At 36.5% G+C, this 26,029-nt stretch overlaps 1 protein-coding gene across 3 annotated transcripts; it reads left to right on the top strand.

Moving 5' to 3' along the window:
• The first annotated feature begins 510 nt into the window (after nt 1-510).
• Nucleotides 511-25,829, top strand: LOC140145922 (angiotensin-converting enzyme-like). 3 transcript variants are annotated; one of them, XR_011858152.1, is made up of 12 exons: nt 511-809; nt 11,898-12,102; nt 12,547-12,686; nt 14,182-14,339; nt 16,157-16,434; nt 18,400-18,594; nt 19,275-19,542; nt 19,910-20,133; nt 20,586-20,829; nt 22,182-22,304; nt 22,823-24,054; nt 24,484-25,827. XR_011858152.1 is itself a non-coding variant. In XM_072167662.1 (11 exons), the coding sequence occupies exons 2-11, from the start codon at nt 11,907-11,909 to the stop codon at nt 23,076-23,078; spliced, it is 2,082 nt and encodes a 693-aa protein (XP_072023763.1). In that variant the 5' UTR covers nt 8,422-8,439; nt 11,898-11,906; the 3' UTR covers nt 23,079-25,829. The 3 variants fall into 3 exon arrangements, 1 of the variants encoding a protein (XP_072023763.1); XR_011858151.1 differs by lacking the exon at nt 511-809 and adding an exon at nt 8,422-8,439; XM_072167662.1 differs by lacking the exon at nt 511-809 and adding an exon at nt 8,422-8,439 and having other exon boundaries at nt 22,823-25,829.
• The last annotated feature ends 200 nt before the right edge of the window (nt 25,830-26,029 follow it).

Genomic DNA, 26,029 nt, shown 5'->3' with positions numbered 1-26,029 from the left:
GAAAACGTTTAAATGTCGTGCTATATCAGTGGCGTACCGTGGCCGCCCCAACCCCGGGGGGCTGAAGAAGAAACAATTTTGCCGCCCCTTCTTTAACAGCCCGAAAAGGTTGACCCAATTTTTTCACGGTCGTTTGAAAAAGTGAAGAGCAAAAAAAAACACAAAAAAACCAAAAACGGATTTCAGGCGCTAGCGCCCTGCGCCCTAAAAGCAACCCTTTTTCCAAATTTTTTTCTGCTTTTTCTATTTTTTGCGTGCCCTTTTTAATTTGCTAATTCGTTTTGCCGCCACTTCCTTTTTGCCGCCCCTTCTTCTTCCGCCGCCCCTTCGTTTTTGCCGCCCCTACTTTGACCCCGGGGGCTGGCGCCCCAAAGCCCCCCCCAAATACGCGCATGTATATAAAGGGGACATATTAAGGGTATAAAATATTTGAATTATACATTTTTTTTTGAATTGGCCGTATTTTTACCGGGATTTTTACGTGTAAAATATCTTACGCATTATCGTGTTCACTCTTGCGTAAGTTTTAGTCCTAGTTGTATCATTGAAACGATTTAAATGACCCCCCGCGACAGTCATCAAGGTAAAATGAATTTATTATAGCACTGGTAGAAACTGAGACTAGATATTCTAGAAACATATGGCAGATTTGTAACACAGTTTGGATATTTTATCAAGTTTTTGGTGTCAATCGATGATCATGATGATGAGTACGTTTTGATGAGGAAATTATGCTTCTGATGAAGATGACTTGTTGACTCGGAGGAACTTCCTAAACTTAAACCGTGCTCATATTATATACAGTAAAGGTACGATGTATGTACGTAATCTAGTAGACCGAATAATCAGTCCCAATACAAAATTCACATGCTCTGACATTAATCTGTATTTGGTGGTGATCGTATACATGATTGATATATATGCCTGCAAGTGAATTTTATATTCGGACTATTTTCGCTAGCAACGGGCATGAATTTTCGTGAATTTGGGAATTTTGGGAATACCCATGACTTTTTTTGCCTGGGGCGTGCTGAAAAGGCTGAAAGGACATGTTAATATTAAATCTCCTTTTCTTACAAACACTAATCTATTTTCTACACTTTATAACTTAGATGGAATCAAATATCTGATTTTTTGAAAAAGTTGGAAAATGAATTTCCAAAGGGATCAGAATTACTATCAAAATGGCTTTACTGAGACGAATGCGTACTAAGCGCGAGAAAAAAAATTCGCATTTTATGCTAGAATGGGCAAAAATGGGGTTAATTCAGGGCAAAAACAGACCAAATATAAAAGCTAATCACAAAAGTTTTGAGCCGGGACGCATCTCCCTGATTGTTACAGTAGGTCACTTACTGCATCTACAAAATTACTCAACAAAGTTGCATGAAAGCAATATCTAGTTCAGGTGATTAAAGGCGCCAGTTGAAATCAACATGGCTAAACAAAAACCTAAATTGTTATTAATACAACTCTTGAAGCAGTCAGCTGATTTGGCAATATACACGGAAGGAGGTAGGGAGTTCCATTCGATGATTGTCCGGGAAGAAACTAAATATGCAGGCATTGGTGTCATAACTCATAACTCGAAACCTTTGGGGATGGTATTGGCGAGTTGGCGAGCACTAATGAATGGTGCGTTGCTGTTGACAATTTTGCATAAGCTTTGTTGATTTCATATAACCATGATTGCTATCCATAACATCCTTTGTAGAATAGATAATAACATCGCTGTTCTTATTAGGTATTATATTTTATGAAATGTTGAGCAGAAAAGAAATTGGTTTGAAGGGTAAATGTAAATTCATTTAATTGACTTGTCATTATTTTTAATCACCTACAGCCTGCCATGAAAGTGCACTAATGTCATTAAGTTTATGGCATTAATGTTCAAACAATTTTAGTCAGAATACAAAAACGAATACAAACTCTGCAAAAATGCGTAAAATGTACACAGATGACTACAATTGCACGAAATTAATTTATGTAACATGTAATGATATTTGGATTTGCTTCATGTATTCAGAATGGTAGATTTTCATTTAAAATGGCAATCCATTGAATTGAATTATCATTTTTTGACAACACGATGAAATTACAGAGCTGATATCAAATTAAACAGAATTATGTTTAAAAATGTTAATCATGAAAATAAAAAACGCATATACAAAACTTTGTATTAAAATGGTATTTCGTTGTCCACAGCATCCCCCCACTGTTCTAAAAAAAAAAAACCCGTGAGATTTTTATATCACTGGAAACCTCTGGCTACATAATGTTTATGTACAAAAGATTTCTTCCAGGTTAATTCGTTTAGCAAAGATATCGTGAACTTTGAATTTCGTTCTGGGAGGAAACTGATTTATGTTTTATCTTAAAGGTTTTCCAAAAGGTGTGAAAATACAAAATAAACCTCAATACCCCCCCCTCTTTCTTTGAGAAATCATAAAAGACAACACCCAAATAGCATGCATGTTCTGTATTGGACCTTTCCCTTCATAGGAACTTTATCATTACACAATTTGAAAATGTTCTTGGTACTATGTTTACAGTGTACCCCATCTATTTTTCCTACGCCAGAAAATATTTCAACATGGAATAAATGCAATTTTATTCCCTAGATTTTGTAAAAAGGAAGACGATAGGCCCTCCAATTAACCCCCTAAAAAGGTATGAAAATATCAAAACGACTCTATTCACGGGGTCTTTTAGCAGGTTCTCTTCATTCCCGCCCCTTTTCATTAATTAATGATATTAACAGTATTGTACCAGATTAACAAAAAGTGAATTACAAAGTTGTACTGTGCAGAACCATGAATGACATCATCATCATCAGTCGGCTGATGAAAGTCCCAGTGGCAGCAGGTTGGTCATCTGGGATACTATATCATGGCCACGGATTCCCAGGATTGGTGGTGTTGCTGTTCTGCAATATGACAATATATTAAGGCATGGGGTATGGGCGAACTTGAAGTACAGGTATCTGGAGAGGAGAAGCAACGAATTACCCCAAATCACAGCGACAGGTAGTGACTGGGCCGCCGAGTGATAATATATATTTATTTTGGAAGGTTCGTGTTTGTTTTAAATTTTGGGGCGTTTTTCCAAAATTTGATATTTTTAGTGATATTTAAAAAAAGCGACATGCCAAAGACAACTCTTTGGGCACATACTTTGTCATTGCTATTGCACTTCTTTTCCACATACCTACGTTACCATTCGCTTTAGTGATTTACGAATATTATATATTTTGTGACTGCAATGTGGCGTTTTCAATGCAATTTAAGCTTATATGAAATTAAGAAAAATATCTGCTTACGCTTCTTTTATAATTTTTACCTGATCGTTGGCTTTTGCAGGCAACAGAATGCAGATTGGCTCACGATAGATGTCGTATTCCTCTATGTGGGTCACTTGATGATAAAATTACTTTGAATTCCTTGTAACAACACACAAATGTCCGTCTGGAAACCGGGTTTCGGACTAAATTATGGAAGAGCTCTAGTCTTCGGCGCCGTATCAAATCTCATAAAAAGGCCACGACTGGCGAGTATGTATTTATGTTTCCTGCACGAAAGCTTGCGTCGACTTCTATACTCTACTTCTACGTTGACCTTTGACCATTCTTTGTATAATGCCCTGCTATGACCTTGATATGTACACTTGTTTGGGTACTGTTAAAGCATCGACTTTAGTACCTGGTCAGAAGAAAATCCTAGAGGGATATAGTATAGTGTAACTATTGAGTGAACATAGTGAAAGACCCATTATTGATTAGGTGCGGATATTAAAAGCACAGGTCCTAATCCCGTGTATAGTACTTAGAAAATTATAAAAATAGAATAATAGAATTTTGTACCTAAAATACTACCTGCGTTCTGCATTATGTATTTACGTCTCTTTTAGGCCTATGCCTATTTATTTATTTGTTTATTTACTGACTAGTTTGGTAGATTAGTAAGTAATTAATAGTATTCCATGATTCATCGGTTTATTATTGATTGTTGATAACTTGAAAACTTGATTGATTGATCGATAGCCACTTCACACATATTCCTAGTTTATATATCCACCTTGGTCTGGGGCGGACATTTTAAAAACGAATTTAGAAGAGCAGCAACGACATCACTTGCATTCCATTCCAGATGTTAAATCTAGATTATATGCAAATTTGGAGGAAATTCGTACGAGTCCGTTTTATTTTAGGGCCATTTGTCTATAACTGGTCTTTACATGTAACCCTATGGAGAGAGTGCCCGTTGAGGGCGCTATAACCCCTATTTTAGGAACAAAAATGTGATTTTAAAAAAACAGACTCGTGCGAATTTTCTAAAATTTTCAGAGTATGTAGTATGAACATATAGAAATATAATCAAGTAGTTGCCTTACCTGCTCTTCTCCTAAAAAATAAAAAGTCCTATACCTCAATGATAATGAAACCTAGGTGAATATATATAGGCCCTTTTAATTTTGAATTGCATTGTACATTAGATAAATAGGGCAATAAGTATTGATTAATTCTATTCAGCAATATCAAGGATTACTATCAAACTTCTCGCAGCTAATAGTTACTTGGCTCAGTGGTATGCACTGAGAGGTCCCGGGTTCGATTCTCAGCTCTGCCTGGTTTTTTTTCCAAGGCTGAAAAAAAGCTATTTCTGAAATGCAAACTTATTTGGCGCGCGGTCTGAGCTGGTCCTTTTCTGATGGCTGTGACTCTTTACAGGCACACCCCATGTGGAATGCAAACCGGCTTCACGCTCATTACACCTCCCTTAAGAGGCCGGATGTTTGGAAGAAGCTGATCCAGAGTTGAGTGGCAATGGGGTCTGTGTTGTCTGACATGATTTCAAGACTATATAGTATATAGGTTTCCAGAAGGATGAAACGCGGTCATGCAAGAGAACGCCAAATCACTCCAATCATCGATTTAAAGTAATCAGGAATATGGGCAAATAGCAATAGCAAATTAATGTCATAATCGGTAGAAGATAAACACGAAGTATGACAACTTACCTCTTTGGCATTTTGTGACATTAGAAATGAAATTTTACTCGCCTAACTTGTCAAAAGTTGTGATATGAAATCTATATCGAATTAGATGAGCACATTGACCTGCAAAAAAACGTTAATCAGTGTTGCTATGTAGAATCACCGTCCATGAAGGAAGAGAACACCCAGGAGACTGAGAACATTACAAATCCGATGTAAATGTATTATCCATTTTAGACCAACGAAGAAAGAGTTCTAGTTAAATTATTGGTTACTGTATGCAAGAAAGGTTAGGGACTAAATATTACAGTAATTTATCTCCTTTTTATTTTGCACATAGGCAACGCATACAAAATTCAAAACTCAGATAAAAAATGAAATAAAAGATAATCACAGTTCATATTAATTTCATGTGAATGGTTTTTAATAACAAACTGGTAATGTATAATCAGTGCGCTGGTTGCCAACTTGGCTATTCCCGCGCCTGAGGACTATCGGACTAAGGATCACTTGTTTGTGACTTACTGGCGATTGGACTAAATCAAGCGTTAGGGATGAACCATTTGATTTCCAGGGGCGAGCATCGGACTATTTTGAGAAAAAAAACTTTGCACACTAGTGAAATGAAAAACAAAATCGCCTTACTGCTGAGTAAAAAAATCTCTGTACTAAGGTATACATTAAAATTACAACAAGAAAACACCCCCCAAAAAAAACCAAAATAAAAACCAATAAAAAACCAAGAAAAACAAACAAAAGCGGGATATGAACTTTGACATGACGCCATGATTTTGTCGTTTTATGTTGTGAATGTTTCACCTAAACAGACCATCACGTTATGCTAATTAGGGTCAATGGTTACCAATTCTAACCCTTACCATAACCCTAACTCCTAAACAGATTATCACGATATGCTAATTAGGGTCAGGGGTTACCAATCCTAACATTTACCCTAACCCTAACTCCTAACCTTTAACCCTAACCCCAGTAACCCCTGACCCCAATATCGTCAGGGGTCTGTCTTAAAGTCAATTATCCCAGTGCAAGTGTAAAAAATTAAAATTGTTTATAAATATTGCTTAAGGTTATACGAGGTATTGTTGGTCGAAGCAGCCCCCCCCCCCAAGAAATCGATTTTCATTATCTGAATCTATATAATAGAAAAATAACACTTTGGTGTTTTGCAAAAGTTCATTCTACAAATCATATATTGAAAACTTGCTTGCTTAATTTATTGTTGTTAATTAGTTATGTACGTTTTACAAAAGTGTTGTTGTTTCAGCCCTCTTTACAACATAACTCAAGAACCACGGGACCTATAAAAGTATATCTGTGATACTTGAATTCTTCTACACGCTCGCTATGAATTAGGCAATGCAATTTTTGCTAAAGCTCACTATCATTCGCAAGATGCTGTGATTTTTTCTCTCCTTTATTATAATGCCAGTTTATCTGAGCTCCATTTCCTTATTTATTATATATTTTTCAGGCATGTATCTTCTGGATCCTCGCATTTAATATTTAATGTCTCATATTGACTGATGTCCTGCTAGGACACAGCAGAGCCGCCCTCTCTATCCATTCAAAGAAAATAGTTATCACATAACAAGTTGGCAGACATTAATATTTTTTTCAAATTTTCCCGAACAATATCAACAACTAGACTTATGTGTATCAGGTGTACTTCGAATTTGGTAAAAGGATCACTTGTTTGTGACTTACTGGCGATTGGACTAAATCAAGCGTTAGGGATGAACCATTTGATTTCCAGGGGCGAGCATCGGACTATTTTGAAAAAAAAAACTTTGCACACTAGTGAAATGAAAAACAAAATCGCCTTACTGCTGAGTAAAAAAATCTCTGTACTAAGGTATACATTAAAATTACAACAAAAAAACACCCCCCCCCCAAAAAAAACCCCAAAAATAAAAACCAAAAAAAAAAAACCCAAAAAAAACAAACAAAAGCGGGATATGAACTTTGACATGACGCCATGATTTTGTCGTTTTATATTGTGAATGTTTCACCTAAACAGACCATCACGTTATGCTAATTAGGGTCAATGGTTACCAATCCTAACCCTTACCATAACCCTAACTCCTAAACAGATTATCACGATATGCTAATTAGGGTCAGGGGTTACCAATCCTAACCCTTACCATAACCCTAACTCCTAAACAGATTATCACGATATGCTAATTAGGGTCAGGGGTTACCAATCCTAACAATTACCCTAACCCTAACTCCTAACTTTAACCCTAACCCCAGTAACTCCTGACCCCAATATCGTCAGGGGTCTGTCCGTGCAAGTGTAAAAAATTAAAATTGTTTATAAATATTGCGTAAGGTTATACGAGGTATTGTTGGTCGAAGCAGAAAAAAAAAAAAAAAAAAAAAAAATCGATTTTCATTTTCTGAATCTATATATTATTGAAAAATAACACTTTGGTGTTTGGCAAAAGTTCATTCTACAAGTCATATATTGAAAACTTGCTTGCTTAATTTATTGTTGTTAATGAGTTATGTACGTTTTACAAAAGTGTTGTTGTTTCAGCCCTCTTTACAACATAACTCAAGAACCACAGGACCTACAAAAGTATATCTGTGATACATGAATTCTTCTTCTACACGCTCGCTATGAATTGAGCAATGCAATCTTTGCTGAAGCTCACTATCATTCGCAAGATGCTATGAACTACATTTTTTACTGCTTCGACCAACAATACATCGTATACCCTTAAAAGTGAAAGCCCAAATTGTCATTTGGTATTTTTGAAATGATAAAATTTGGCAAAAAAACACACCCGAAGACGAAGTTGAAGCCCATTCACATACATGAGGCTATTTATATACTGTCAGTATATAAATTACGTATTCATGTAAATTATCTATTTTGTCTCAAAAACACGGCTTTCGGCTGAACCATTAGTAGGCTTTGCATGTAAATATTAGCACATCTATGACAATGAAGGATATACCAAAATCTGAATCGATTTGTACGGGTCGTCCGGATGAGCAAATCACTATACAGTATAATACCAATATCCTATTGTGTTTGTTTATTCGTATACAGAGAATCTCATTTTGATGGGGTATTCTGTATTTGATTTAATGACTCCATCGGTTTCAGGGCGCAGTTCATTGAACTCAGCGAGCTGCTATTTGAAGTGCTTTTATATTATTGCAAAATGGAACGTGGCAATTGTATTTACAAACCTATTAAATTATCCATACCAAGGATAAATCAGTCATAGCACTGGTAGAAACATATGGCAGATTTGTAACACAGTTTGGATGTTTTTTCAACTTTTTGGTGTCAATCGATGATCATGATAATGAGTACATTTTGATGAGGATATTATGCTTCTGATGACTTGAAGATGACTTGAAGACTCGGAGGAACTTCCTAAACGTAAACGGTGCTATTCCGATATACAGTATTAGAAGGTACGATATGTGTACGTAATGTATTAGTCTTGCCAGCAAGACTTCAGTCTTTATCATAAACATAATGACATCTACGGACCTGAAGTCTTGCAGCGGTACATAGGGATGCACTGTACGTTTAAGAAAAACAAACTTCAAGCATCAAGAAATATACCTTGTATTTGTCAGTTTTACCTCAGAGATGCTGTAGACCCTCTCTACACAGTGTAGAAACATCACAAGTAGAATGCTGCTCAATATGATAAATCCAAATCATGAAAATAAAGCAATTTTGCAGAGCAATATTTTGACCACTTTTGCACTAAGTAAATTACTCCATGAAGATTGCAGGTTTTGCCAACTCAGGGGATGTTGAACCCACCCAAAAGTTGAGATCAATTATCTCAACTTTGGTATGGTAGTATAGTATAATGGGATTAAAATCATCCATGTACGCCCAAACTCTGGTACAATGGGGATTAAAATCATCCATGCAGGCCAAAACTGTCCTTGAGAGTTCCTCGTCTACATCCTTGGAGCCCAAAATGAGCCCACATATTGTGATGTTTCTTATTTGTGGTACAGATATGAATAGAGTGCCCTATAACTCAGTATGCTGAGTTATAGTTACTAGAACTACGTAATGTATAGTACTATACGGTATAGGATATACCCAGTTACATATTTTGAAAATTTATGTAAATGATTCAATAACCTTGTGTGTTTTGGAAAAGTGAACTTTCCGATCAGCAATCTACAATGTATGCAGTTTCACCAATTGTGTCCAGCACATGTAATTGAGACTCGTTTTGCAAGAAGTTTCGGTTGGCGAAAGTAATCGAAGCCATGACACCGTGCAGAAAAGGCCAAAATGATAGTATTAATGTTAAATCTTCCTTTTTTTTTTACAAACACTATAATCTATTTTCTACGCTTAAATGCTGGATACAATAAATTTGAAACAACTGTGACTTTTAAATAAAACGCTATCAAGGAAAACATAATTGTGTGTTCAATAAGTTAACAATGTATTAAATTACATTGGCCGTGAGACATTTTTGAGAGAATAAACTCATTACTTGTTCAATTCGCCGGCAGATCCGCCATGAGCTGTTGTGACGTGTGGTGATGAACTCAACGACATGTAATCGTGGGTGCGCGCTGGTTCGAATCCGAACGGTTCTGATTTTTTTCTCTCCTTTATTATAATGCCAGTTTATCTGAGCTCCATTTCCTTATTTATTATATATTTCTCAGGCATGTATCCTCTGGATCCTCGCATTTAATATTTAATGTCTCATATTGACTGATGTCTTGCTAGGACACAGCAGATAGGCCGCACAGCGTCATCATCCCTATATCTTTGTGTCAAAAATTGCCGTGATAGTACGGCGAATCCTCTCGTTTTTCCATAGCTACGCATGGCGATTTTGTTCGAGATAGACCGAGCGATTCAGGCTAAGCATCATACGACTGTCGGACTGTCATATGAGATACCACCAAGTTTCTATTCTACACATTATTACGATTTGCGTACATGCTCTAGTACTCCATGTAGTGCTGCATAATGGTGAATCATAGCAAAACAAAAAAATTGCTAAATTTTTGTGAAAAGTGTGAAGTTTGGCTCAGATGTAGTATTCAGTCTGGTGAACAATTCTAGGGGGAGGGCCAACATTTTTTTGTCCAATATGGCCGCCATAGAGGTCATTGAACTTTATACAGGGAAAAAAAATCAAAGTTGTTCAAATTGAGTTATAAACCATGCCAAAGTGTTCATCTGGTCACAAGGACTCAGAAAAAGTATAGTTTGACCTATCTGACTGAATACTATATTTGAGCCAAATTTCACACTTTTCACAAAACTTTAACAATGGTTTCACCATTCTGCAGGAAATTCGATTTGTTTTCAGGTAAAACCCAGGTTTTGTTTTTAATACACTAACTTGAAATTAAATACACTAATTAGCGGCCATTGCTGTTTGATCTGGATATATATTTTACTGCATTTTATGCGTAACTATTTTTAATTCGTAAGTTGAAATTGTGATATATTTAATTTTGAGAATTACAATTATGTAAAGGAACACATTTAGCCCATTCACCTAAGATCCAGGTGCTTGTATAGAATATATTCAATCACACGTCTATGTCACAATGCATATGTAAACTTTCTTTATCTGTGTCAACAATAGAATATTGATCTCCAACGGAGTATGGAGCTGTATGAAAAAATATTTATAATATAGGGTGTTGACACTTTGGGCCGCCTCTCTATCCATTCAAAGAAAAGAATTATTACAAGTTGGCACTTGCTGCAATTTTTAAATCGTATTTCTCCTGATTTCCTTCTCACATGTGCTCCTATGCTTTGAAAAAGTTGAGGAACATTTTGACGATATCATGCTAATAAAACAAATTTACCCCAATATGGTTCATAGTTTTGAAATTGTGATTATTTTTCCAATTGTAAAGATACTTTCTTGGAGCCGTATACTTAACTATATTCTCTTGCAAATGACTCTTATTGTGCATGTAAAAGATTTCCTTCTCACATGTGCTCCTATATGCCTTGAAAAGTTGAGGAACGTTTTGACGATATCATGCTAATAAAACATAATTGGCAATCCATAACTAATTTTGCTTTGTTTTTCTATAACCCTTTTGTATGCAATCTTGCTAACCTTTCCATAAAGTTCCATATATTATATCTCCATTACCTTCTAGACTTTTTCTTTCCTTGAAAGGGTTTACCAAAACTCTATTGATATAATATTAAATATTTTCAGCAACAACATACCCTTTTATATAAAGGGAGTGGTGGGTGGGAAGAATTTCCCGATGTTCCTTGTTTGATTGCTAATCAACAATGATAATCCAAACGAGACGGCCACTCCCATTGGTCATGATGGTTCATGCAGGGATATGGTTCATGGGCCCTGCCAACAAAATCTACTGCCAAACAATGATCAGACGTGGAACAATGGAATCATCCATTTTCTCAGCATGGGTAAATGAGTTGTACGTTCGCTGCGCCTTGTAAAATTTAATTTGCTGCAGTGCTTGTTTTTATTGCAGACATATTGACGATTTTACATCAAATTGAAAGACGTGTTTCAATGTGTTTAAGACAAAAATGCGACAAGAACGTCTCAGTGTTGATGGATGAAAAAAAACCCACCCAACAACAACATTTAATTAGATACAAGCTTGTGATTAACCTATTTCTAAGTTCCACAATGGCATTGGAAGCGCATCTTGCAAGGAGCTTACCATCAACTATTTACAACGTCTAACATAATTGAAAGGCGGGTCAAAATAAGCGAAACTCAAGTGTCTCAAAATGGGGTTTCAGAGGTTATCTTTTTGCACATACAAGTTATGTTGCTCTCATGAAATAAAATGATCCACATGCGGATAATCGTCTTTTGCCTACTGTAAACATTTTTATCCAAACGTTCTTCTTCATTTTCTTACAGATATCAAAAATGTTGCGGCAGAATAATTTGGCTATTGTTTTTCTTCTGCTCTCCCTTGTATATCTGGGTTCATCATATCAATTTCCAGACATCGAATATCTAAAATCACTACCGGAAAAATATGATTCGCTACTCAAAGAATTAGCGTGTAAAGATTTGACCAAAAGAAGCCAACTCGTCAATTGTGAAATATTGATGCTACCCGGTAGGTTATATACTGAATACAAATTTTAGGGACAATAACTTGTTTGTGGAATCCACACACATTTCGCTCTTTAGTCGTCACATGCAACTGTATAATAGACTAGTCATCATTCTAAAGGAGTGAAATAGAAAGAGTAAGAATAGAGTGAATTTAACTCTCTTCAGGGGGAAAGTTATTTGCGATAACTCTCAGAAGGTTGTACAAGAAGAAAATGCTTGTAATCACTTTGGAACATGTTTAGCAGCTGGCAAAATAGGTGTATTTGTGAGCACGATGACATGCGCTATTATAATGATCAGTGACGGCGTAGTCGTCTTTTCACTGATATTTACGGAAACGGTTCAATAATTTGGATGAGAAATTTAGTTATTTAAAGAAGAGACAAGACAGAAAGCTACACAGTCTAATGATTTCTTCTCTTTCTAATAATTTCTGGTGATTTAGATGACGACACACTATTAACAGACGAAGATTTGGCATTGGAATGGCTGGAACAAATCAACGCCATTGAGGTGGAAAAGTCGTACCAAGGATCTATTGCCGGTTGGAATTATGCAACCAACATGACCGACTACAATCAAGAGGTATGAGATGCAGATCATATTGCTTCTACAAAAAAAAATGTTATAAACTTTGAATTCACTTGGAACAAATCACCAACATGACTGACCATGCTGACTGGGAAATCGTAGGAATTCAATGAGCTATTCCAGAAAATAGGTGCACACCCCCTATGGAGGAGTAAATTTTCAATCAAAGAAATGTCCGGATTTCCAAGTCTGCTTTCTGAAAACGACTGGATTTCCAGTTGCCAATGTTACTGGAAAAAGCTTGGAAATCCAATCAAATGAAGGAAAAATCACGGAAATGTTGAAAATGAGCTCTCAAATTGAGGATATCTGAGTTTAAACTATTTTTCTGTCGGATTTTTTGCATTTGGGCACTTTAAAAGTCTGGATTTCCAACAGTCATGACTGGACAAAAAGTCCGGATAGCCGAACTCCTCTACAAGGGGTGTGCATCTATTTTCTGGAATAGCCCAATAGAGTAGGCGCGCTTATAGATGAGTTGACTTCTGACGTCAATGCCTGGCAGTATGCGCACGCATCATCACAATTTCCATTGTTTTTGCCTGGCAGTATTATATTTTGTTCAGGGCTCATCTATATCATGTGCTTATTTATATGATTATTTTGCTCTGAACAGATCTATTCATATTTATCTCACACAAACGTCTCATTTTATACCGTCCTCATAATCTTTAAGTTTAACCTTGCTCGGAACACATTAAGAAGACAATGTCAGTTACTGTGGAATTCTTTTGATGTTATTAAACTTAAGAAACACGAAATCACAGTTTACTTTTAAACGCAATTTATAAAGCACTTTTGTTATAGTTTTATAACAAGGTAATTCTGTGAAGTTATTGTAATTTCTTTTCAAAATATATCCTTCTTGGTATACCGGTATGTTATTAAATTTTGCATACATGTTTAAATTACATTGTCATCACTGTTTGTCTGTCTCCACTTCGGTCTCGTCTGTCTTCGTATAGCACTTCTGAAAGTCTCGTCTTACTCGTCTGTAGCATTTTTTGTCTCTTTAATTATAAGATATTACATATACTATATCAACTATTTAGTGATCATGCATTGGAGGTCAGATACATTCGAGCTTTGTTCTCTTTGACCTCCACACCACATTACCTTGTAATTTGTATTTTTCTTCTTGATCATGGTGAAATAAACTGAATCTGAAACTGAAAGCTTAATATGTTTGGAATGACACCTTTGAGTGCTTTTAAATTCAAGGCAAATTGAACAACCAAGAATCTCGAGCTAGGATTACTGAAGCACTGACTACATGTATTTGTTTCAAGAAAAAACAAGTTGTATCAAAATGATTGATACCAGTACCAGTTTCCAGTGATTATGGACAATTATGCCACAATCAAAATACAACGGTAGATGCTCTGTAGATGACCATCTGAATGAACACATTTAAATCAATGTAAAAATGCGTTTCCTAGTTAAATCTTAAATTTACTAATATCATATAAATGGTATTTATCTATTACAGGTAAAAGCCAACGTTTCCTATTTAAAAGCCGCTTGGGGTACAATAAAGACGAAGCAAGGACGGCGATTCGATTGGCAGAATTTTAAAAATCCAACGTTGTATAGGATTTTTAACTTAATGCTTCGAGGTGGCAAGTTCGACGACAGCAAACAACGAGAGTAAGTCAAATACAATTTCAAAGTACAATATTAGGACAAAATTAGTGTAGTAGGGGCTGGTTGAATCGTGAGCAATAATGTACTATCCTTTCTTCAATTATCTTCCATTATGAATTTTCCTCTTCTTAATGTGGTGTGATCAATCAAAATCAGTCTGAAGTCGGACATATTCAATTTCTTAAAGGAATGTTAACAACATGGCTACATTTTGCAGAAAACCCCAAGATATGAGCAGTTAAAGAATTTCCAAAACAATAGGCATGAGGCATGACCAGTGGCGTAGCAAGGGGATTTGGCGCCCAGGACAAGGATGCAAAATGGCGCCCCTAACTTGTACATTTTTTTGCCCAAACTTTTGTTTTTTGCCAGGGCGCTCGAGAATCATAACAGTAGGGTAGGGGGTATTTGTACGGTAGCTGTAAAAGACAGAAAACTGAAATGACAGAAATGACAGAAAAGACAGAAAAGTTAGAAGTTATGAATTAGAGAGTTGTCAGGAAGCTGTGGGAGTTAAAATGTTGGGAGTTTGCTGGATTGCCATCAAACTTGGTGGATGCGACAACCATCGGGTGCCGATTATGGTCAAGGTCATCCGAGTATTGATTGTTGGATTGCCATCAAACTTGGTGAATTTGACAACATTTAGTTTCTGTAATTAATCAAATTTTTTAGCCACAGACGCTTTAACAGTGCCACCCTTATTTACAGCTTCATGAATGCCTCCTTACCTGCCATGTCCGTGCAAGGATTACTTTCATCATTTCATGCACTCAGATCAACAGTGGCATGGCCAACGGGGGGGAGGGCATCATTTATTAAATTGTTTTCATCTAATTGTGGGTAACTTGTGAAATTTGCTTATTTTTGGAATGGATATAGAGTCTTCAATTGTGTCTCCTGCTTTATAACAATTTGTTGTGCCATATAAATAGTAAAAGCTAATAAAATATAATTGTGATGATTTGTGGGGATCAGCATCCACCCCTCTCCATGTACTCCACCACCACAAAGTTCTCGCCAACATCACATGCACTTCAAATAAAGTAGCTTATACTCACTGCGCCACTAAGAAACTCTAAAAATATGCAGGTATGCAAAACGAACCTGCTGTGTATCAGCAGGTCCTGCAGGTGGTCAAGGCTTTCTGGCTTTGAGGCACTGTCCAGACTTTTGTGACAGTGTTACATAATACAGAGGACCACATGAAGTGTATGGATTCATTTCGACTCATTCGCACTCATTTGCATTCATTACTATCAATAACTACTCTTTAATTCATAACTTCAAACTTTTCTGTCTTTTCTGTCATTTCTGCCATTTCTGTTTTCTGTCTTTTACAGCTACCGGGTATTTGTACACAAAAATCTTTGAATTGTTGACCCAAAAATTATTTGGCGCGATTGTAGGAAATATCCAAGATCCATGAGATGGGATATAAAGCTTCCCTCCCTAGCACAATTTCTAACACTAAATAATGTACGTGTCAACTTTTACCAATTATTCAGTAATTAAAAATGCACGACACAAGGAAAGAAATGCAGAGAGACAGAGCAAAAAAGCATTGAAAAATTATGAAGCGGTCCGACTCCGTATTGAATCGCCCTAGGCCTAGGTACCAAGCCTAACGCAAATTTCTAATAGAAAGAAGATCAAAGGAAAATTAAAAACACAACCCTGTGGTTACGTAACGTAAGTACGTTAAGCTAAAAGCTGGTTAGAAACTTACAATTACAGCTAAAACAATTAAACCAGGAAGGCCGCATTTTCAGTGGTAAAACATAGTTATCAAGTTGTTGGTTTTTTTTTTATTATTCCAGACGGTATAATTACGTTTCAACCGAAATGATCGACATCTATGGAAAAGGCCAAGTATGTCGACCAAAAGGAGAGAAATACCCAACGAGAGAAATGGAACCCACAACGAAAAAGGAATGTTTGACCTTAGAACCAGAATTAGAGGATATTATAGCTAATTCTCGTGATTACGACGAAAATTTGTGGGTTTGGAAAGGTTGGCGCGATGCTGTTGGGCGTAAAATCGGAGAACTTTACCCAGATTGGGTGGAATTGAACAATGTGGCTGCATCAAACGGAGGTATGTGGTAAAAAACCGTTTTAAATTTTGGTGATTTTATCACAGAAAAATTAGGTCGAGTATATTGCATTTAATACATTTCTCTAAAATTCGTCTTGAATTGTCATGTGTAATTCTATGAGGGAGATGGTGAGAACTATTTCCCCGAGGTGATCTTCAGACCGTGGGCTTTCTTTTTCCCCGAGACCGTAAACTATAATTATAATATTTAAACCGCAGTATTAAAATATGCATATCATCAAAACATCATTGGCATAACATTAAAAATAAGGAGGCACTAAAATGATTGTTGGACTATTTTAATCTCATCCGCGTAGTCCTCATGTCTGTTAGAAGACAACAGGGGCTATTCAATAAAAACCTTTGACAATGTGACCTCTTCCCCTGGTCTTCGGTGTATACTGTACCTTCTTGCGTGTATAGGATTCTGATGAAATACATCGGTCGGTCAATGTACCAATTTAGCACATGTTAATTTGAGCCCACAGCAACAATTTCTTGCAACTAGGATTTTAAACTAATGGACCCAATCAAAATATTATTGTTTATCGACAAATGGGCAATAAGAAGATATGTGACCCGGCAGCACAAATGAGCCGTAAATTCCCTAAATTGTATTCTGAGTTACGGTGTAAAATGTGTATAAAGGTCGTATTCATCGGTAACTTAAGCTGTCCCGACATCTGTCTCATTTTGATAGTCAAAATCTAATCAATAATCCTATTGTTGAAGTGGATAATAAGCTTCTACCTTAGATGGCTATAGAACTTTTAATAGCTCTGATCTTTGTTTGCTTTTGCTAAATCCTGTTCAAGTGGTGGGTTACCAGGCATTGTATTTTGTACAGGTATGCATAATGACCGCCAATTATGACTGTTTGATATTTATTGCCAGCAATGTGGAAAAAGAGACACATGTAAAAACGTAAAAGCTATAATTTTGTTGAAGGAGCAAAGTTTAACAAACCATAACCCCGCTTCTGGATATCGTTTGAAGTCAAATGGTATACCATTTTTAAGTTAATGATGTTTATTTTTAAACACGAAATAAAACAAAATTGACCGGGGAGGAATTTACGGCTCATTCGCCGTGGACGGTCACATATATTTTACAGCTTAAACAGATTTTTACTTAAAAACAGTCACGAGATATTAACCTTTACAAAACGAATTTAGATTTTAGATGCACTGTCACCTAAACGGTGCATTTTGCACCTAATGGAACTTCAGATTTAGGTTTAATTCGGCGTAAGTTGCCGTTTAAACTTTAAGGCAGAGGTTGTAATGGGTTATTATTTTTCCTCTCATTTCATCTGTTAAATCCTAGTGAAGATGCTTTCAATCCCTTTTTGACTTTCTATCCATAGGCATATCAAAAATATCATTCACGTGTTGAATGAATGGCCTGAATGAATATGAAGTGTCAGTTAATTTTAGAACTGGGATCTTGATCAATCGAGAACAAAAGCTATACAATGAGGTACAATATTTCCGTGGTAAAGCCTCCGAATTGCGCTAGTTCAGTTTTATAACATACACGACATAAGATCGTTCGTTTACCACAGCTCCCGGGTTTCACCAAAATATGACTATTTAACATTAGATCCCGGTTTTGGATATCGACATTGATTGAACAACATCCATCAATAGGTATTGGACATGACAGTATGTCAGTATTTTGGCACGGATTGTTGATTCCCCACGCTTTGTGCTTTCACTGCTTATAGGGCATCGGAAACACTGGCTGACATCAAGGTGGTTTCAAATGAGGTTTTATTGCGAGGTGTAACAGATGTGTCCTGACTGACGCACCTGCTGAATGTAAATTACCAACAATCATGACAGGGTTCATTTTTCTTCTAGGACAATAAGCGGTGGAAAACCCTATACTATCATAATAAATAATTGAGGATGTTCTATTTTATTTTCTATCGTGTTCATGTTTAATTGTTTATGTTATCTACAGGTTATGCAGACGAAGGGCAGATATGGCGGGAACTTTATGAAATCCCAAACGATGGTCTAGAAGAAATGGTAGATGCTCTGTATGAAGAGGTTAAACCAATGTACAAACAACTGCACGCATTCATACGACGTAGACTAGCTGAACAATACCCAGGACGAGTAAATCGATATGGACCCATCCCTGCACATTTACTGGGTTAGACTATAATAATAATAATAATAATAATTGTTTAATAAACAATGAAATATTAATATGTTTGTAAATAGCATGAAAGTTCATCTGTGTTGGTAATCAAATAAATGAAGGATTGAACTTTCGGTTACAACACATATATTTGCTCACCTGAAATTGTTGTTAACGGTTAAGACTACAATCTTCTTCAGCAGAATGATCCAGTTCGTTGATCAATTTGTTAATCATCGAGTTGTTGATCAATTTGACGACTCTTGACTTGTGACGTCAGAACTGGATCGTAGATTCCTGATACGTTGTATCACCCCGTCCTTATTCAGAGAAGGTTAGATATAGCCCGGATGTGAATGACCTCTTTGACTTCTCTTTCGAAGTACCGACTTTTTAATAAGCAATTTATGTATGTTTTGGCTGTAAGTTAAAACAATGATCGGTCAAACCGACACCACACCTCCAGCAGAAGTTTTGTGGACAAGCAGACAATTTAATATTTTGGCCAGGCCTGAGACAAACAAGGAAAGCAAGTTGAGTGAAAAGTATCTGAGTGTGCGTGATGCTCTATTCTTAACAGAGGATCAAAATGTGATCACCGTGTTTGCAAGTTAATCAATTTTAACTTCTTGAATCATGATTAATGATACGTCGAATAATGAAAAGATAAATCTTCATTATTTACACCTTAGGTAACATGTGGGCCCAACAATGGAATAATATATACGATATTGCCAAACCCTATCGAGATGTAGACATAATAGACGTCACAGATGCAATGGTTGTACAAAAGTACAACCAGACCCATATGTTTAGGATAGCAGAGAGATTCTTTGTGTCACTTGGAATGGATCCCATGCCAGAAAACTTTTGGAAATATTCAATGTTAGTGAAGCCAAAGGATAGAGATGTGGTTTGTCACGGCTCTGCATACAACTTTATGAAAGATCGTGAAGTACGGTAGGTTTTAACATCTGGAATTATTTGGGAGGGGGGGGGCTAATCCCCCACACCAAAATTATTGAGAGAATAAGCTTATTATGCCTCTACTTCTTTGTTTTTATACAGTGAAGCATTAATATATGTACTGATTACAATGCTGAGTAATAAAATAAAATTAGATACCTTATTTTTGGTTTCAAAATTTGAAGAAACTTGGATATTCAAGAATAACTATAGACTACTTTTGGCTGCCATTATTATGAGTGTGGTTATGAATAAAAATAAAAGTAGTATTTAAAGTTATGTAATATAGACAATGTCAATTACACATTACTGAATTTGTCTTCAGAGATCAATTATTATACTTTTACTGTATATATTTTAGAATCAAAATGTGCACCGAAGTTGACATGGAGGATCTGCAGACCATTCACCACGAGATGGGTCATTGTGAATACTACCTCCAGTACTCCGATCTACCAGTCATATTCCGCAGTGGAGCCAACCCTGGATTCCATGAGGCTGTGGGTGATACCATAGCTCTATCTGTTGTCACCCCAAACTACTTACATAAAATTAACTTGATGGATACCATAACCAGCAGTAAAGGTAAGATTGACAAGATTTAAAATTTGCCCGAGATAAAGTCCTGGAGACAAATATACGTTTGATGTGGCCCTTTGATCTACATGAGATGTATATTAATCAACACCATTTTAGTAGATGTAGTCCATTGCATTATGACCATAATGTCATTTAGGACTCACTGCGTCATTGTTGGGCACATTAATATGCTCACCGATATCGGTGTATGATTTCAAGTTTAAGTTTTTGAATATTTTAAATGGAATGTTTGGATTTTGGTCACCATTTTAAAATCATGGGAAAAGCATATTTTTAACTCCTATTGCCCAAATAGTAGCTTTTCCTGGGATTCACCTGGCTAATAAAGTGCTATTTCCTGAATTGCCGCAACCGTAGACCCCGCCGTTCTGTTTTACTGAGCTGTACCAGATATTTTACGATTAATGTTATTGAGATATTCGCGCATTTAATTTCAGAGGCCACAATAAACTATCAGATGAAGATTGCGTTATCCAAAATTGCCTTCCTACCATTTGGTTTAATGATTGACAAATGGCGATGGCAAGTCTTCCGTGGTAACATTAAACCAGAAGATTACAATGATAAATGGTGGGAATATAGACTGAAATATCAGGGTTTGGTTCCTCCAATTGCAAGAAGCTCAAAAGACTTCGATCCTGGTGCAAAATATCACATTCCATCCGGGACTCCATATATAAGGTAAGTTGAGAGATTTCAAAATCTTACGGGAAGCCGAGATTGCAGCAATTTTCAAACAATATAAACACATCAAAAAAGTAATTACCTCCTTAATGAAAACCCATTATTCCAAGACGGTTTATCACATGCCAACCTACCTTTGAATGCGCATTCGAAGCAGAATTTATATCTGCGCATTATGACACCTCTTTTGTTGCAATGGTACCAATTATGATATTGCAGCGTACATTTAAACAGGGCCTGTTTAAACGAGCGTAACTCAAGATTTGAAAGTTGCAGAAAACCTCATGTTCAGTATCCATTGACGGAAATCTTTTCGGCTCTCATTGAATATTCTTTTTGTTTCATACATTCGAAGAGGGAAAACATGTGATAATCATAACAATAATGCCATTATTTATATCGATGGTCGTTATTCTTTCATGTCAAATTGAAACACGGAGATTTTAATTGTTTATGACCAACAAGGTCCTACAATATTGCAAGTTGTCCTTTCAGTGTTAAAGTTAGACTGAACATTTCCTCAGTGATTGACAGATAATATAACCCTTGGTTTTCCAGTTCTTTGACCTAGCTTGTTGGTCACAGAAATATTGAACTTGTCATGTTTCAATATGTGATTAAGTAAACAATGACCCTTGGTGTAAATAATGTTGATTATCACATGTTTTGACCTCCTTCAAGTTCATGAAACAAAAGGTATTATCCAAGGAGAGCCGAAAACATTTCCTTACATCAATATTGGGGCCATTGCAACAAGTGAGGCGTCAATTAAGTAAGCTTTAACGAAAACTCATTTGAAATAATGGTCAATCATTAAGGGGGTGTAGGTACTTTTTTGGGTGTGTTTAGAAATTGGCAACCCTCTCGAGCATATTGACCTACTGCTGTTATTTCAATGCATGTACTTGAAAAGTTTTAGATACTCTTAAATAATTGAAAGTTGCATAAAGAGGTGTAGCAATTAATCATACCCTTTCCAATAGCATTCAGAGTGCTTCAGAAATTACATTGACGAGAATCAGCTATCTCGCTAAGAATTGTATCCATCCCACGTCAAGTCAGCCCCTTCAGCTCCTGGGTTCCAGCTCCTGAACAACGGTAAATGTCGCTCTCTTTGCTTGACATAAACATGATAAATAGGACAATTTATAGTTGTATGGACTTAGACAGGACCTCTCATCTGGGATCCGTCGTTATGGAAAAATAAAACCAAAGAATACAAAAACACACCAATTCCCCTGCCACCCCAACACATTACGTAACATAATTTTGATTCGATAATAAAAACCAACAAGTGATAACACCGGTGGAATTTATTTAACACACTTGTGTCTTCATTCATCCCCCAGATATTTCGTAAGCTATTTAATCCAGTTCCAGTTTCATCGTGCATTGTGCAAAGAAGCAGGGTTTGAAGGACCGCTCCATGAATGTAATATCTACGAATCAAAGGAGGCAGGGAATGCACTTAAGTGAGTATTGATTAGGAGGATAGTCTTAAAACGACAAAACATGGCACATCACGAGTTCACGATGTAGGACCACTTATATACTTGCACCTCACCCTAATTTGGAAATATCTTGAAAACGATGAGGCGAAGAGTAAACGATGCAGGATTCTCATTGAAATCAACATCACCATCGTTTTACCAATTTGATATTTCACAGTACCTGATAGACGCAATGTGTATTTGTAGGTTATTTAATAGATGAAATTATGCCTAAAGTTATTCACAAATACACCTACCTTATTATTATTAACCTTATTTATTCAACATCGCTTTGCGATTTCATAAACATGACAAAGACGTGCCACGCCCCTAAAATGTCAACATTCATCAAGTTGTAAGACGACTTTATAGTTATCTCAACTTAAATGTTAGCGCGAGGAGATGGTTTTGGTAATAATAATAGTATGTTGTGTTGCAAATCGTTTGTGAAAAAGTAATTGACACTTAATATTCGCACTAATTCTTTCTTTTATTTGCAGAGAAATGTTATCATATGGCACGAGCCAGCCATGGACAGATACCCTGGAAGTGTTGACTGGGAAACGTAAAATTGACACCTCAGCTATTAAGGAATACTTCGAGCCACTCATGGAATGGCTGGAAAAAGAGAACGCACGGAACAACGAACAGATTGGGTGGGGTATGAACAAGATTGAAGACGAGTTGGAACTCTTGGCCGAGAAACTTTGGGAAGATGAATACCAGTACAACGAAGAGAGGGAATGGTGGTACTGAAGAAGCAAGAATTAAGTTGTCTCATACATTGGCATTTCAATTCCCACAAATGTAACATTTATTTTATTCATAAAATAAAGTGACTTTAGCACACAGCAAGGCTACAATGGGTTCTTGCTACTTATGTACAGTCGCCAGTCGTCCTGATCTAAGTGCTGCCACATTGAGCAAAAATTGACCTAAGAAACCACTGAAAGAAAAAAAGAAAAGAAACCAACCAATATTCGCTTAAAGCCATAACATTTGCATTATTTTCAGAATTATGTTTTTGACACGATTATATTGTACTTTATTAAACCAACATACCCTGCAAAAATCAAGACCCTATGTGCTGTCGTTTTATTATTACGGTGGAAATATTAGTCGAACGCATTCGCGATGTTCATCATAACACAGTACGTACATGGTGTGCGGTACTGTGATCAACACATCAAAGGATCGTACCGTCTTGGCGACATCGGCGCTGGTAGTAAATTCCAATTTCCCTTGCTTTGCCTTAGTTGTTCGGCTCAAAATTAAAAGGGGATATATCTGACAGTAAAAGCTAACATTTTATGGCATAATTAAGTACTTTTCTAATAATCAAAGAAATGATCGAATACATGGGATATTTTAATTTGAAAAATTACGAAGAAAATTTTAAAGAACACGTCAGATTAAATTAACATCTAAATTTAATAAAAGTTATGTAGATTATTAGATGATGGGTGCAGTTTATGTTTAAAAAGCGAAATGGGAATATTTGGGATTATTAACGATTAACAAACTTTGTAGATAGAAGCCTTGTAAGCTGACTACATCTAAATGTCTCCCCTTTGTTTCGTCAAGTGGGTTATTAACCACACTTCAAGACAAAAGACCCTATCTTGGGCGCTTTGTTTTAATAAACATGAACGAACTCGCTTTACTTCTCAACAAGACTTCCCAGCGCTAATCTCCTCATATTCTTTGAAACTTGTTATACGTTTCAATAGCAGTCCAAGAGAGCGCCAAATATGGATCAGGAGTATTACATAATAATACCCTGCTATGACAATAGCTGCACTAGGTTAATCGTATAATCTCCTTATGTAGTTAGCATGGCTGGGCCAGGAAATCCACAAGGTCAGCCAATGTATGTACATGTATTCGGTACATGTGCCATATCTTTTACAATGGGTGATAAATTTCTGGTTTGTTTTATTTCAAAACGCAACAGTCGATATTCTAAAGCTTGGTCCAAATCCAAGAGAAGAACCAACTCTAGTAATTTATGTGGTTTCAAATTATATCGGCCGTTGCCTTTTTGATAGAAATGGTGTTTGTTGATGTGCACAGTTTCCCATTAGATCATAACATGCTGTTGTACATCCAAGGTTAAAGGTCTTTTAATCCATATTTGGCGTTGTTCTGGGACTGAATAGAGGTTATCCACTTCACTCATGTGTGACTTCTAACAAAAGACACTGGTTCCCGTAGTATTCCTCATTCAAACCAATTCAATGCACGACCTCGGAGTTACCTGCATGACTTTGGCGGGTTAGTTTGAAACAGTCATGGTTGCACATGCAGGTACTTCTTTTGAAAGGCCTAAACAAGGTATAGCAGTCATTGATAGGATATGCAGCTTATAGAACACGGATACCCTCTATAGAGTACCGAATTGATGACGTCACAAAGAACTTTTTTTTGCATTTCAGCATTTTCATGACCATATTTCAGTAGAACATGGTATAAAAAATCCACAGTCCAAATTTGGTGGGAATCGGATCATGAGGGCCCGATATATGGCCGCATGAAGACCTAATTAGCCCCATTGAAATCAGTGGTGGCAGCATGTAACGAAGGAGAGTTAAGAAGTAGGACAAGATGTCCCATGGGGAGCTGTCCCTCCCTTTGGCTACCGCCACTGCACCTCTATGTCCACTTCCAAAGGCCCCCCCACTTTTTGGCAAAATGACACATTTTTTGGTTCTTTTCAGGCACTTTTTGACAATTTTGGCCGATTGCCTCCCCCCTACATTTCAAGCCGGATTGGCGCTAATGGCTATATAATTATAATAGGCCTGCCTTTGCAGAAGTATGGTACATTGCTCGCTCCAGTAAAAAAAGGTCATTCATACGATTTCTCAAGCTGATTTTATTTACGTCATGATCACACACCAAGCTTGACGTTTGGAACAATTCAACCTAATTCTATCACTAATTTTCAACGACATGTGGTGTTTTTTTTACCCAAACCAAATTAGATTTCCAATAAATGGTCTTTTAATTAGGCCCTAAATAATACATAACATGTAATTTTGCAGTCAATGAGGAAATGTGGAAACTATTGTTCTTAAATTGGCGTATTTTCGTTCATAATTGACTGCTCACTGTAGATGTTCGCTCACGTCGACTTCTCGAGGTTTTCATGACAGTGGTTTTGAATAGATAATCCCCTAGACGTTGAAGTTTGTGGTTCTGAAACGTGTTTCGCAAACCCTCTATCATGTCTATTACGTACGTAAAGCGTCAACGCCACTGCCTCAAGAAAACAAATAGAACCACCTTTAATAATATTTTTTGTTTTTCTGTGCATAGGATAACTAATCAAATTAATTGCAAAAGAATACGAAATTCTGGTTTTATATTTGGGATTTTTGTGTAATAAGTGATAATACCACCAAATGTTTTCTTCTGTAACTGTAATGTTGGAAGTCTCAATCTTGTAGAAATAAAGGTTTTATTTTAGAAAATATATCAATGTATGGTTTCTTCATTTGTGTGTGCTTTCTACACCAAACTTGCCTCGGGAAACTTGCATGTCACGTATACACCTATCCGACTTCGCCATTACTGCGGTGTCCCCGATGTAAAACTGCGGTGTCCCGAGGTCGGGGGTTCTATCCATTATTTATTGTGTGCTATACAGAATTGTACCCGTACACAACAGTGATATTCAATACACAATCATGAGTATTGAATTACGA

This window comes from Amphiura filiformis, chromosome 1 (assembly GCF_039555335.1).
Source record: "Amphiura filiformis chromosome 1, Afil_fr2py, whole genome shotgun sequence".
NCBI lineage: Eukaryota > Metazoa > Echinodermata > Ophiuroidea > Amphilepidida > Amphiuridae > Amphiura > Amphiura filiformis.
The sequence above is the reverse complement of the archived record's forward strand: the minus strand, read 5'-3'. Positions and strand labels throughout refer to the sequence as shown.

What these genes read in the sequence shown, in the direction of transcription:
- LOC140145922 (XM_072167662.1), top strand. Translation starts at nt 11,907, where the DNA reads ATGTTGCGGCAGAATAATTTGGCTATTGTTTTTCTTCTGCTCTCCCTT. An exon ending in TGAAATATTGATGCTACCCG is followed by an intron (nt 12,103 to 12,546) that starts GTAGGTTATATA and finishes CTGGTGATTTAG; the next exon opens with ATGACGACACACTATTAACA. An exon ending in TGACCGACTACAATCAAGAG is followed by an intron (nt 12,687 to 14,181) that starts GTATGAGATGCA and finishes TATCTATTACAG; the next exon opens with GTAAAAGCCAACGTTTCCTA.